Source organism: Camellia sinensis, chromosome 7 (genome assembly GCF_055761805.1).
Source record: "Camellia sinensis isolate YWXY chromosome 7, ASM5576180v1, whole genome shotgun sequence".
NCBI lineage: Eukaryota > Viridiplantae > Streptophyta > Magnoliopsida > Ericales > Theaceae > Camellia > Camellia sinensis.
This window is the reverse complement of record NC_138967.1, coordinates 132,581,499-132,596,336: the sequence shown is the minus strand read 5'-3', so window position 1 is coordinate 132,596,336 and position 14,838 is coordinate 132,581,499. Positions and strand designations below refer to the sequence as shown.

General features: G+C 34.0%; 2 protein-coding genes across 2 annotated transcripts; both read right to left on the bottom strand.

Moving 5' to 3' along the window:
- Window positions 1-3,127: 3,127 nt before the first annotated feature.
- Window positions 3,128-4,442, bottom strand: LOC114317510 (uncharacterized). The gene has a single exon (XM_082877137.1). The coding sequence runs from the start codon at window positions 4,172-4,174 to the stop codon at window positions 3,347-3,349; it is 828 nt and encodes a 275-aa protein (XP_082733263.1). The 5' UTR covers window positions 4,175-4,442; the 3' UTR covers window positions 3,128-3,346.
- Window positions 4,443-6,510: 2,068 nt separating this feature from the next.
- Window positions 6,511-14,407, bottom strand: LOC114317509 (L-ascorbate oxidase homolog). Its single transcript, XM_082879403.1, has 8 exons — window positions 13,979-14,407; window positions 13,672-13,781; window positions 9,414-9,684; window positions 8,921-9,023; window positions 8,486-8,831; window positions 7,786-8,151; window positions 7,547-7,625; window positions 6,511-7,016 (listed from the first exon to the last, which is right to left on the bottom strand). Exons 1-8 carry the CDS (start codon window positions 14,129-14,131, stop codon window positions 6,804-6,806), a joined length of 1,641 nt encoding a protein of 546 aa, XP_082735529.1. The 5' UTR covers window positions 14,132-14,407; the 3' UTR covers window positions 6,511-6,803.
- Window positions 14,408-14,838: the final 431 nt, after the last annotated feature.

Here is a 14,838-nt window from a genome sequence, read left to right as displayed (position 1 = left end):
CACGCAAATGCGCACGGAATTAAGGGGCAATTGAGAGGGGAGTTTGCGCCAAGAAAACGGACTGAGCTAGTTATGACTTGAGCCTTGTCATTGGGTTACGCAACTGAGTTGGCATAGTCGAGGGCAGTTTAGCCGAGGTTGTATATCATGCGGCTGAGTTAGCCCAAGGTTCGAAGTTGGACCGAGCTAGTTGTTCGGCGTGGATCATTAGCCGAGCTAGGTAAGGCGATGGTCCAGGTCGAGCAAGGTCAGCGGGGACAAATGGGTACGGCTGGAGAAGTCAGCTAGACGCTTCAGATTTGGCCAGTCGAGAGTAATGCGGTTCCAAAAGGTGGATTGTAGCGCCATGCAGGAAGTAACTCGATGGGATTTTCTACGTGGCCCAATCAAAATGTAAGGAGAAGAATCTACTAAAGTTACGCGTTAATACCGTTTGGCGATTTAGCCAAATGTTGTTTAGCAGTATTGGCACGTGCACGTATAAGGAATAGAGAGGGTAGTATAGCCACACATCTAAAAAGGACGAGTAGGGTGGTGCGCACATAAGCTATTTAAACTGTGCGATGCCTCTATGCAACAGGTTTGGAACTCTTACACACTAAGACCTTCTGGTTATTAGAGCTCTCTCTCTTTTGTCTTTTCTTTCTCTAAAACTGTGCTAACTTGATTGTCGAAGGGGTATTCCGGCCACCACCCACCGAGTAACTCACCATCGTTGTGTTCTCAAGTTATTCGGAGTGGAGCAAAACTTGGACACGAGAAGTACAAAAAGCGATAAATATTTGCTCCCCGTACAACTTTTATATTAGTTTGAATTTGTGAGAGAACTATTTGACTTGGTTTGAACTTGTTAAAAATTTGGATTTAATATTTCCTAGTTGGTTTTGGATAAGATTGGAAAGAATTATGTTTTTTTGCTTTACAAAAGATCCCTTGGTTATAAATAGGTAGAGACTCTCATTCATTCAATTGTATTTTTTAGTTCCCCATGGGGGGTTTTGTTGGCAGGTCTTTGGGTCTCTAGCCTGACCTCTGGTCACTTGGTGTCTAATTGGTGGTGTGATCTTTGGTCAGTTGGTGTCTTCTAATTGAAACTTTAAGTTTCGTGAGATTTGTTTAGGGATGATTTGGATTTGGTGAGAGAATTATATTTTGAGCATGATAAGCTTAGTCATTTATGAGTGATTACTTTATTACTACTATAGCTCTTTGGAGTATTGTTCTCTTTACTAGTAGAATCATTCTCCTTGTGATTGTTCGTAAATGTCGATGTAGACTGAATCACGTAAATATTGGTGTCCAGTTAGTTTGTAATTGTTTCTTTCTCTTAAATTTGTATAATTCTTCTATTCTATATTCAAAATTATCAATTATGATTGAGTTTTTCCGAGACTATCTACGCACACCATAAAATATGTGGTATGTGTCCCCCAAACTAAAATATACATTAGATTCACACAAAAAAAATTCATTACCCAATAGTTTACAATCATGCCCCACATAAAGAGTTCATCAAAATTAAACTTTTTATCAGCTAAGTTTACTTATTTTGGTGATGAATCTCTTAAGTGGATGTGATGGGAATGTCTGCTTTCGCATGCGCATCAATTTTTTAAAGAGAAATATTATTTATCATTGTTTTTATTTCATCACTTTGCTTGATATGTTAAGGTTAAGTTTGGTAACTCCAATATAATCTATCTTTTTATTTTTTTATCTTTTTTTCATCAGATCATCTCTTTACTTTCTGCACATCTTTTCGTAAAAGACAAAAAGTACACTTATTTAAGTCTTCTCAAACAATCCCTAAGTGTATTGATACAATAAAAGTTATGTATGTATATAAAATCTACACTATTTAATAAATAATGAGACTTATTATATTACATAGAATCACACATAAAAAGTGAAGAGTTCTAGTGAACTATCTTGGTTATATAACACCAATCATTCTTGAATGTATAACAATAATTATATGTAAAAATTATTTTTGTATTAAAAAAAGAGAAAAACTTGAAGTGCTTTTCCTTATAATTTGATTCATTGCATAAGATTAAATTCTACACGTCTGCAGTGTAACTGATAATATGCGTCGTTGATCTAGTTTGATTTTATATTTGATTTGAGTTAGATAGTGTATTACATAGTCTTTAAGAACTACTTTAATTAGTACTTGTGTGAATGTGCGTTAATTGTGTCCTAAGAAGCACGGACACAAATATGGATATGGATACGAATATAGACACAAATACAGATGTAGACACGTGACACATGGATTTAAAAAAAAAATGGGGACACGGACACGGTAAGGACACAACAATGAAATATATTTTTATATATTTTTATTTGCCATCTAGATAAATATTATATTTACAAATATTCAATATTAACAAAAAAATTAACTCTAATTCTATAAAACAAAAAATAAAAAAAAAATACTTTTAAATTAACATTACAACATTTATATTTTTTTATGAATAATCTATTAAGTATTTATATTTAAGAAAATAATAATAAACATTCAACAACCAACATTCATCAAAAGTATCAAGAAAAATGAAAGAAAGACAAGTTGACATGACCCTAGAGTGTTCCTGGCATGCCTTTTGAAAATAAATTTAAGAAAATATGTTATGTGGCGTGTTCCATATGTTCATGTGATTATAACATTTATATTTATTTTGAAGTATCAATGCATTATAGACAATGTCTCTCATAAACTGTACTATAGTTTTATATATTTTGATTCTTGAAATTTATGCGGACAAGATCTAAAACTCTGTTTGTCTCTTTCCCAACAATGTGTCAAATTTTCTTTTTATAAAAAGAAACTTTTTTTATAAATTGGATTTATAAAAGAAACTGGACAAGTTTTTTTTTTTTTTTTGGATTTTTTTCCCTTTTCAAATAGATATTTAGGCCTTATTTGTCAAAACTTAAAAAAGTCAAAAGTCACTATTTTATTTAAATCACATCATTTTATTTAAATCACATCACCTCTCTATCACATTACTTCAAACCCAACTCATATCTAATTTATATTTTATAACAAATTAAAAAATATATTTATTTAAATCATCTCAAACCACCGTTAGCATTGACTGCCCTCAGAGAAGATGTCAATCCATTGAGAATAATGATTTTATGAGATGATATTATCTATGACAATAACAAAATAAACCCTTGCCTTTTATTAGGCGTGAGATTATCATATGCTATAGTACACAAGAAAAACAATAATAACTTTGTTTTGCAAATTGCAATAACACTTTTTTTTTAGCTGAAATTACAATAAAAACAACTCATTCAAATATGGAAATGACTAATTGGAGAATTGCGAGTAACTTTAACGTCTTTCACCGCCACCAACGCCTCCTCCTGCACCAAACCCACCACCATGCCCTGATCCACCACCTACACCACCACCTCCTCCTCCAAATCCTCCTCCACCACCAACACCTCCACCAGCTCCACCTCCTAAGCCTGCACCAGCGCCGAATCCACCACCTTGGCCTGATCCTCCTCCAGCACCACCACCACCTCCTCCACCACCACCACCACCTCCTCCACCACCACCACCAACACCTACACCTCCTGCACCACCACCTAGGCCTCCCCCAACTCCAAACCCGCTACCATGGCCAGATCCACCACCAACACCGCCACCGCCACCTCCACCACCACCAAAGCCACCACCTCCACCCACTCCCCCTCCTGCACCACCACCTAGACCTCCCCCAGCTCCAAATCCGCTACCGTGGCCAGATCCACCACCAACACCGCCACCTCCACCTTCACCACCACCAAAGCCACCACCTCCACCCACACCTCCTCCTGCACCTCCACCTAAACCTCCTCCAGCTCCAAACCCACTACCATGTCCAGACCCACCACCAACACCGCCGCCGCCACCACCTCCAAACCCTCCTCCTCCTCCTACACCACCTCTAGCTCCTCCCCCAATGCCTCCTCCAGCACCTCCACCACTACCAAAACCTCCACCAGCACCCCTACCACCTCCAAAACGGCCACCACGACCACCGAAGCTCCCACCTTCGCCAAACCTCTCTTTCTCAACCTTGTCATCTCCAAGAGTGAGGGCACTCAAGTGGAAGACAATGCTCAAGAGAAGAAGAATCACACAAACCCATTTTTGAGACACACCCATTGCCATTGCTAAATGCTTCTCAACTCACTTGTCTCGCTCCCTTTCCACTGAAAGAACACTCCTTATATAACTCTCCCCACTATCTAAACTATATGTAGCCATTAATATTTGCAAATTGCATGGTTAATATGTGACGCGTTAGAACCGTTGGGGCATTGGTTTGATCATTAAATGATTAGAGTGAAGGGTCAAAGTGGACTTTTAAAATTTATTGATTTGATGTTGGTCAACTTACCGACGCTCTATCACAGTCCACGGATCATCATGATTCATGACAATGAATATGAAGATTGACAATCATGTGCCTTCATGTTTCATCAGTATTCACTGCAATGCCATGAAATCTGAATTTTGAAATGCTTTCCCACTACTGTTTGCAGACAACGAAGGAGGATGAACATGAAACTCTGGCTAGTGGGCCCCTGCATATATGGGCTCTTAAAATAACAAAAATATTAAGACTTGTGAAAAAGTTATTTCAAAATTGACCTAAAAATGAATAATATCGTAGTTATGATAGATAATAAATTCATGTATAAGGATTCTCTAATGCTCTATTGTTAGGAGTACACTCAAATTAATGGGTTTTATTTTGCTGTCAATGAGTTTGTTTCGTTTTTTTAATTTTATTTATTTATTAGGAGTGTGGATTAGTTTTATAGGTATTCACCTTGGTCTACATCACGAAGCTCAGTATAATAGTGACTTATGTGGATAAAAGTCTGGCCTAAGCAAAATATGGACCCAAATAGGTCCAATTGACCCAAACGAACAAAGCCCAAAACCAAGGGGACCAATCGGAAACGCAATCACTGATTGATCCGGACAAAAAAATTGACCGCCCAATCAAGGGAGATCCAACGGCTAATAACGGTTACAAGTTAGCCACTATATCTGATCAACAGAGATCTGAAGGCCAATAACGATTATAAGTTGGCCACTACCGAAATGACCTCTAGGAGAAGACTGATCGGCCAATCAACAAAGATCCAATAGCCAACAACGAGATTGCAAGTTGGCCACTACTAAAGTGATCCCTGACAAAAGTCTTATCGTTCTATCAAGGGACATTCAACAACCAACAAAAATATACCAATTGACTATAAAAGGAAATCAAACAAACAGATAATAGACACGAGAGAACACAAGAATGATCACACAAGCACATTTTTTTCATTATATACTTTTCCTACGGAATCATGTCTGACCAAATTACTGATTTGAGTGTCGGAGGGTCCTATAAACTTATTTAGATTAGGAGTGATATTTGATTTTGAGTTTCTCTTATAGGTGCAAAATAAGGCACATCGTCTCACTAATCTCCTGTGAAAACAAATTTACAATCCACAGTTTGCTTAATTGAGAGTGAAATTTTTGACTTGTGATGATATATTTCGTTTAATTAAAATTTTACTGAGATTTCATTTGATATTATTTCACCAAGAAATCCATAAAAAGTCAATTGATATGAATGACGAATACATTTTATACGAAGAATTCTGTGTCGTTTATCTTTCTTAATACAATGTTGTTTTCACATGGCTTGGTGTAGTGAAAGACTGCCAGAATCTGGAAAATTATTAGATGGAATTGTAGTATTATGCGGAATATTACATATGATTCTTTTGACAAATAAAAAATTACAATGCATATATCTAACAAAGATAAGTATTATCTTCCTTAAAATTTCTCTACCTCATTGATTGAGAGTACTACATGGACATATCCATCTCCCTCTAATAATTATACCAATGTGTATATATCATTGATTCCCTTCCCTATACCAATGTGTATATATATATGGATAAATTACAATAATCTCTTTTAGGTTTGAAAAAAATATACATAACAAGTCTTCTAATTTTGACATAATTACACAAATCTTCCTTTAGTAAGACTAAAATGACCAGAACTAATACGGAAAACAAAGATAAATAAGATAAAAGATACATATTTGTATGAAAAAAAAACAAAACATTTTTTATTTATATGACTAATGAATTATTAAAAAAGATAAAATTAACTGTTATGTGAATTAAAATCTTATAAAAACCTAATGTAATTATGCCAAACTTATAAGACTTACGTATTTTTTCCAAATTTTGAAAAAAAATCAGTGTAATTTGCCATATATGCAAGTGTAAACTTTTTTACGGCTTACACAAATCCTTCAATTTATGACAGAAAATCAACAACCGCAACGTCACCCAATTTATAAATTATACTAAATTTTTTTACACATTCCATGTGGTTAGTGATATATTTTTCAATGTCAAGTAGTGAGGAAAATTTTGAAGCCCATAAATGATATGCCTAGCAATTGACAGAACACAGGAGTCTCGTTACATCAAAAAGTTGCTGAGCTGAATACTGAGATAACCAAACCAAGGGTGTAATTGTTTTGCACTGAAGTCTGTGCAAATACAAAGAAGCACAAAGCGGGACAAAAAAGAGAGAAAAATAATCAAAGGAAGAATGAATGGTGGTTATAGATATTACAAACAAAAAAATGAGGTCCAAAAAAAAAAAAAAAAAAGTGCTCGAGCAGAGCGGCTCCAACATCTCCTACTAGGAACCTCTAATATTTCTGATCAGTGAACCGGTCACCCTTTCGTGACCTTCAGATTGTAACATTTTATAGAGGACGAGTTTTATGGCCTAATGCTTGACCACAGAGAAGAGCATTGCTCGGGATAGGATATTCGTCTCTCCATGAATTTGCAGGGGAATAAACGCGGAGATAGAACTGCTGACCTAAATACTGTCGAGCCCAGTTCTCCGATCTTATGTTCCACATTCCCACATTATCCAAAGGCATGTAAACTGCAGTCCATGAGTTCGGATACACCTGCAAGTACATTAAAATAGTTTCAGTTACTTTTTAGTATGATATTTTCATTGATCAAATTGGCTTACAAACTCATTGGAGGCATTGGTGGATTTGCAAAATGATATTCAATCTTGTTTTGTTTTTAATCTCAACCCGTTTTGGAGTTTTGTTTTCCGTATTTTTCTGTGTTTAATTTTCATATTAAGTCAAAAAAATTTACTTTTATGCAACTAATCTAGATGCAATTAAAGGGTAAAATATTGGTGAAAAAGTTTTAAAAAGTTCAAAAAAAAAAAAAAAACAACAACAACAACAACAACACATTTTCTTGTTCTTGTCTGCAGTGATTTTTTTTAAAATTTAATTTTTTCAAAATATTTCAATTCTTATGTTCATTGAAAAGTAAAAAGAAAAAAACTGACTAAAATATGAAGAAAAAAACTCATAAAAAACAATTATAAAAAATAAAAAAATAAAAAACTCAAAAACAGTATTCAAAAACTAAACTAAACAAGATCTCAAATCTAGATAATACTTTCATAGTGTACCTGAACCGTGCAACGTGAAATTGTGTCCCTTAAATTGTAACTCGATCTTCTGTCAGATGACCACTGTCCTCCATCCATTCTGGTCATCGCACAATAATTCATAATTTAAGATATTTTTAGTATACAAGAATGCGAATATTTTCTGTTTTCAACCGTTGGATTGTTTTACATATGGCAATAAAGCAATGTTAATCTCATTGGATAAAGCTAAATGAAATGTGATGAGCCAAAAAACTTACCCAACCACAAAGAACACGTGGCCATCAATATGCCATGACTGCACGGTGTCTTCTTGATTCTCAAACACAATCTCAACATAAGCTCGGAAATCAGCAGCCATGACAGAAGTCTGGAGGTAACCACCACCACCAGTTGGGTTATCCGAGATGCTTGCAAGGGAGAAGACCCCCGAAATCTTAAAGTAGTCAGCAAGTTTAAGAGGTGTGTCTGCTGGGATGAACGACACGCTATTGACAGCATATCTCTGCTTGTCATTGATGATTGGAGCAGAGTTTGCAAGTCTGATTGTCCGGGTAGTGTTGATCATCCCGTAATGGTATGAGCCTTGAGGATTAGGTCTTGGTCCACTTGCTGTTAGATTTTGCCTGGTTTTGCATATAGCATGACAGCAAGGGACCTCAAGTGAGATACAAAGGGGTTGTTTGGTACAGCTTAGAGAGCTGCTTATAGTTTTCTTCTTTTTTTTCAATTTTTTTTTTTTAAATCTGTGACAGAATTTGATGCAGCTTTTATTTACAATTTATGAAGCAGAAATAGTTAAATAAGCTGGAAAAAAATAATTATTATAAAGAAGAGGAGAGGTGCTTTTAGCTGCTTCTTTTTTATTATCAACTTTCAGCTTGATAAAAGCCACACCAAACAGACCCAAAGAAACTGGCGGGAAACAACTGAACAAAATACAAGTAACAAAAAGCGTACCTAACAGATCGTGCCTGGTTAAGTGACCAATCAATCTGAGTTGTCGGTCCACCAGGGGGAGGACCGGAAACGCTTCCTGCTGAGTTACTGTAATGAAAGATAGATGTTGCCGAGAGCACTGGGGAGGTGAAACGTGTTGAGACAACCATATAGTAGTCCTGTGCAGGCTGATCGGCAGTAACCAGTACAGAGTAGGACTGCCCCAAATGGATGTCGAGGGAGTCATAAGTATTCTGCAGCGTGTGTGTGCCTTCCACCTCAACCAGGAGCATCTTATGCCCCTGGATTCTGAAGTTAATGGAAGTAGTAAGCCCAACATTTGAAATCCGGAACCTGTAAGTCTTGCCTGGAAAACAAGATTGCATACCATAAATTTGCATAAACATGGCACATATGAAATGAAGATGTCAACCTTATAAATGGTGGCATAATTACCTTGATCAACTGTGAATGTGAACCCATTTGATCCACGACCATTGATAAGTAGGCCATCCGGGAAGGGAAGATTATTCCCGCCATCCAAGATGGCTTTCAAATCCTGAAAGATCCGAGAAATGTGTCATGGTAAAGGCGAAGATAAAAAAAAAAGCTAAAATAGGACAAACAGCACATAAGAATAGACCCAAATATAAATGTTGGGTCAAACTATTGGTTGGGGCTACATCCCCAGACCGCCACAGAAAAGGCAAGAAAAACTTTGCCATTTGCCAGTTAAGTAGGTTGTGCAGGTCGTCAACGAGTAACACGTATAGTCCGCGTCGAATTCAAGATACATGACAACAAGAAGCCCATCAAGACAAACACATGAATACCCAAATGTTCAGCTAAGCAATTATGAAGTAGTGTAGATCAAATTTGTCATTTTTCTACAAAATTAAACAACAATGTCTAGTGGGAATTTAGAAATTTTTCTGAGGAAGCTACTAACCGTGTGATTTTGCTTGAACCAGTCACCAGCCAAAATGGTGTAATCTCCGGCAGGTGGACTGAAAGGGATGGGAATTACAGAGCGGCTGGAAATTTTGATGCCGCCGAAGCCCCCTGCAGCCTTGTGGAAGGCAAGGGAGGGGAAGTAGAAGTAGCTACCAATCTGATCCTTGACTTGAAGTACATAAGTGAAGTTCTTCCCCGGTGGGATGGGGCAGTTGGTGCCATACACTCCATCTTGCCATGAGTTCCTTCTCTGCTGCACCCCATTCCTGCTCAACAATCACACCACTTTACTGTTAATTTGACAGTTGCACAGTTACAGATAGTATAACATGAAGACGAAAATCTTCAATAGCAGAAATTATCACATGGGTCCGAACACAATGTGGACTAATGATGTTTTGTGATTTGGGAAAAAAATGATTATACACGCGTCACACAGTTTTTCTTTTTCTAATATTGTTTTGTTGGAAAAACCACAATATTTCCTGGGTTGTGTGGATATTCCTAGGTTGTGTGGTTAGAAAATTAGCAAATATACCAATAACAATGAGCAATAAGGGTTGAAAATTGGAAGCAAATAAAAGTCAGCACAAAACACCAAATTTATGTGGTTCGACAATGTGCCTAAATGAAAGGATGAGATTCCAATGTGAGCTTCTCTCGTATCAAATTAGAGGCATACAAACATAAAGAATATATTCTTGGCTTACAAACAACAACTATTTCATCACCAAGGAGGTGGAACACAACAAAATAAACAAATAAAAGGTTTATGTTAAGTGGTTATCCCAAACCATTGATCCAAGAAGATTTGTGACAAATCACTCCTATCAGAACATAGCTTTCTTGCCATGAACAACATTATAAACTCCAATCAATATGACATTTGAATAAACCACTTAATCTTGGTTTAAAATTAGAAGCAAATCCTAAAATTTTTAAACATGTGTTTTTTTTTTTTCACAATGCCCACTGTCACTGTCACTGTCACTGTCACTGTCACTCTTTAGTGATTGCACTTCTATAAAGCGTTGGTTACACATACTTGATTTTCACCTTATTAAATTTCAACTTAAAAAGCTTAATGCTGTGTTTGGTTGGAGGATTTGGGGAGGGATTTGGAAAAGGAAAGGGAAAATGTGTGTGAAACTAGGTGAAATGTATTTATATTTTATTTACATTTCACCTAACTTTTCCCTTTCCCTTTCCAATTCCCTCCTCAAATCCCTCAACCAAACACGGCGTAAAAGAAAATGCAAAGGCTAACTTTTCTTAAGCTAGGCTTCAGATGCTTATTTAAAAGAATTAAAATAAACTTTTTTTTAAAGTGGAAACAAACAAGCTTAAAAATGAGCCAAATATAATTATCTTTTATATAATGCTTTCTCAGTAGACCATTTTGTTCTTTTCCACTTAGTTGCAACTTATGTATTTTAAAATTAAAAAATGTGTGTAGTGTTTGGTTGCACTAATATTGATTTTCATTTTATTTGACTTTTCAATTTAAAAGGATTAAACTAAGTTAAAAAGTTAATCTTTTTTTTTTTTTTTGTTAAGCTCGCATTTTTAAACTATGGTGAACTTTTTTCAAGTGAAAACAACGCAAAAGGAGAGGGTGTTTGGGCATCCCAAAACATGAATTTTTGGGCTTTGTCTGTGTAAAAACAAATAAATAAGCCCAAATAAGCATACCTGTTTGGTACAAAGAAAGCCGTATGGCCCAAGTCCCATTCATGTTTTTTTATTTTTTATTTTTTATTTTTTTTTTCAGTGATATGACAAATATGCCCTCATTTATTTGTTTATAAGAGTTCTCCAGCTTGTCCTACATGTATACAAAGATATATCAAAACCCAAAGACATTTGTATTTGACTATAAGCCAAAAAGCCAAAAGGAAACCTAGCAGTTCGGCGTTTTTATTGTTGTTGTTGTTTTCTTCTTTAAGTCAAAAAAAGCAGCTTAAATAAAAGATGTGAGAGCGAAGCCCATGTGACAAAGTAAAGAAAAGGGTTGGGATTTCTTCTACTTTTCAAGCTAAAGATTGGTAAAGTTTGATTTTGATAAAATTTGAGTACATTGATCGCGGAGACGAAAGCCTGAAATTGATGGCTTCAGAAATCTATTTTGGTGGGATCTAAACTTATGAAGTGTCGATATTTCAAAATAAGTATCGTATATTCGTGTCGGACATATGGATATTTCGAAAACACGCAAACACGGTGAGGATACTTATGGGACACATCACATAGCGTGTCCCTTTATTTAATTAATTTATTTTCAATAAACACGCCGGGGTACTTCAAGAACACATTAGGGACATGTCAAGTTGTCTTTTCTCCCATTAGTGATTTTGACAAATGTTAAATGTTTATTATTTTTTCTTAAATTTAAATACTTAATAGATCCTCTATAAAATTCATTTAAAAGTTTTTTTTTTATAAAAAAATATAGAATTAGAGTTAATTTTTATTAATAATGATTATTTGTGAATGTAATATTAATCTAGATAGCAAATAAAAATATAAGAAAACATATTTCATTAATGTATCTCCGTAGTGTCCGTGTCTCTATTTTTCTAAAATCAACATGTCCCATGTCTACATCTGTATTCATGTCTGCACTTTTTAAATCTAACCTTAATTTTTAATTGATATTGTGGTATTTTATTCTATCTCTTAGTTGATGAAATATTTATTTGCGTTTATGTTTTACACACTGAAGTGTATTTGTTGGGGCATCTTAAAAAAAAAACAAAAAAAAGTGCATTTGAAAAAGAAAAAAACACCTATTTAAATAAGCCTCGAGGGTGTTTGGCAAAAGCTATTTTTTGGTTTTTTTAGACTAAAATTTATAAAAAGATAAAATATATTAAAATAGTTAATAAGATAAAATGTCACATCAAATCCATAATTATTTTATTTTTTTCTCTCACAAATATCACATCTAATTATAAAAAAATCCAACTATCTTCTCAAACACAAAAATTTTAACTTACTAAAATAACCAAAAACTAAAATAGCTTACTAAAATAACAACTTTCTAAACACCCATTTGGCATGCCATACTTTTTGGTTTTTTGACTATTTTAACTATAAAAGATAAAATAAATTTTTTAATCTAATAAGACAAAATATCACATCTAACCCATAATCATTTCATTTTTTCTCTTACAAAAATAAAAAAAACAACTAAAAAACTTATCTCAAATAAAATTTTTTAACCCCAAATTAAAATACCTAAAAAATAAAAAATTTAACCCACATCCCAAATCAATCCCTGACTGCCATCTGAGTTGGTAGGTAGGTATATTTTCCACGTTATTGATGAGAGTTCAAATTCTCTCGTTTGCCTGGTTCAAGGGTTCAAGGAGTCAACTTGAAATATTTTGGAAAGATAGTTAAAAGTTATTTTTTATTTTTTTTTTTTATTTTTTTTGTAAGAGGTGAGTTAAAAGTTAAGTTTCCCTTCGTGAGATGGGCCAAAAAGGGTTTTACTTAAGATGGATTCTCCATTATTCGGGGAAAGAAAAAAAAAAGGAAAAAACACATTTTAATTGTAAGATTTTTTTTTTTGAACCAGCATTTTAATTGTAAGATTGAAAATGTGTTTTAGTCCATTTGGGAGAGTTCAACGTATTAACACCCATAAATGGAAAAGACATGAACACTTCTAATTTAAGCATTAAATTACTTCCCATCATATGGGTAATGAGATTTGCACCGATCAATTGAAACTTACCGTGGCAAAATGGGATCCTCTGTTCGTAAATTAATAGAAAATCGTTACATAAGATCAGTTTTTTTTTTTTGAAAACGCCATATAAACTTTATAACTTAAATAGAAAAAAAAAATGATATAATTTTAATTTTCTCAATCACAACTAAAATTAAAAATATATATATCATAATATTGTAAGACATAATTAACAACCTCATGAGTTATAATGAAAATTGGTCTTAATTAAAAAAATAGCAATACTAGGTATTATGAAAAATCTTTCATGAAAATAATCATAAAAATTTTGTGATTCTTAGATTACACTTAGAATAAAGCACCACACACTAATCAACATAATCTAAAGATCATAAATTTTTTATGATCATTTTCATGATCCTTACATCCTTTTTAAAGGGTGAATATTAGAATTTCTCTTTTTCTTTTATAAGCACAGTTTAAAACTCATGATAAGTTAAAATTAGTATTTATATCAATAAATAAAACAATTACCAAGAAAAAAAAAAAAAACACTAACCATGAGATGAGAAAAGGCTCGTCCAAACTGTTGAAAACACTGATAATCAAATTGTCATTTGTCACCGACTCAATCTGTGGCCCCGGAAACTGCCCGTTTATCAATATCCCCTGCCCATTCCACATTCATAAATTAATAAACTAACCAAAAAAAAAAAAAATTACAAATCAAGAACTCAAAATAATTTACAAAAATATGAAGGTGGCCACACCCACTTCTTACCTTAATATTTCTACAATTATTTTGTGTTTTTCAACTGATTTATAATTTTCAAAAAAAAAAAGAAAAAAAAGGGGTAAAGAAGTACCTGTTGCTTAACACCAAGAGGGTAAATATCACCATAAGTGATATTCCAAGTATAGAACCTATATGGATCTTCCCCATTTATGCAGTTGTTGTTCAATACCATCAAAAATAGCACCACCATCACACACCTCCAACTCCCCTCATTCTCTCCCATATTTCTTCTCTCTCTCTCTCTCTCTCCCCTCACTCTCTCTCTAGAAACTTACAGTATGGAAATGCAATGAGAGAGAGATCTGTGAAACAGAGAGAGTGTCCCTCACTCTTTTTCTCTCTCTTTCTCTTTATTTTGTTATATTCTTTTTCTTTTTCTCTTTTGCTTTGTAGCTCTGTTTTACCTGAGACTGCAGAGTCGGTGATGAAGATAGAGAATGAAGGAAAGAAAAAGAGAAAGAGAGAAGATAGTGCTTATTTTAGGCCAAGTTTAGGAAGACTAAAAAAAGTGTATTTTTTGTCTTTTTGGACTAAAAAATTGAAGTTGAAAATATGAATGTTTGGGTTAACTTTTTACTTTTTATTGAAAAATATGTAATAAAAAATTATAAAAATTAATTTGTAGGGAAAAATTTGAATTGAGAGTTGTGCAGCCGTAATTATTAACTTTTGGTGAATAGTGTTAACTTTTTAGCTTTTTGAGTAACTTTTTGACTTTTTGACTTTTTTGAATCTTTCCAAGCTTGGCCTAAGTTAACACATTTATTCCACATTCTTTATTACACTTTTTTATCTTTTTATTTTTTTAAAAGTATATTATTTTTCTATTTTTTTTATAAAAAATCAAAATTATTTATTTATTAAAAATCAAAATTATTTATTTATTTATTTATTTTAATCTCATTGACGTGCGTTGTGTTGTGTTGAGTC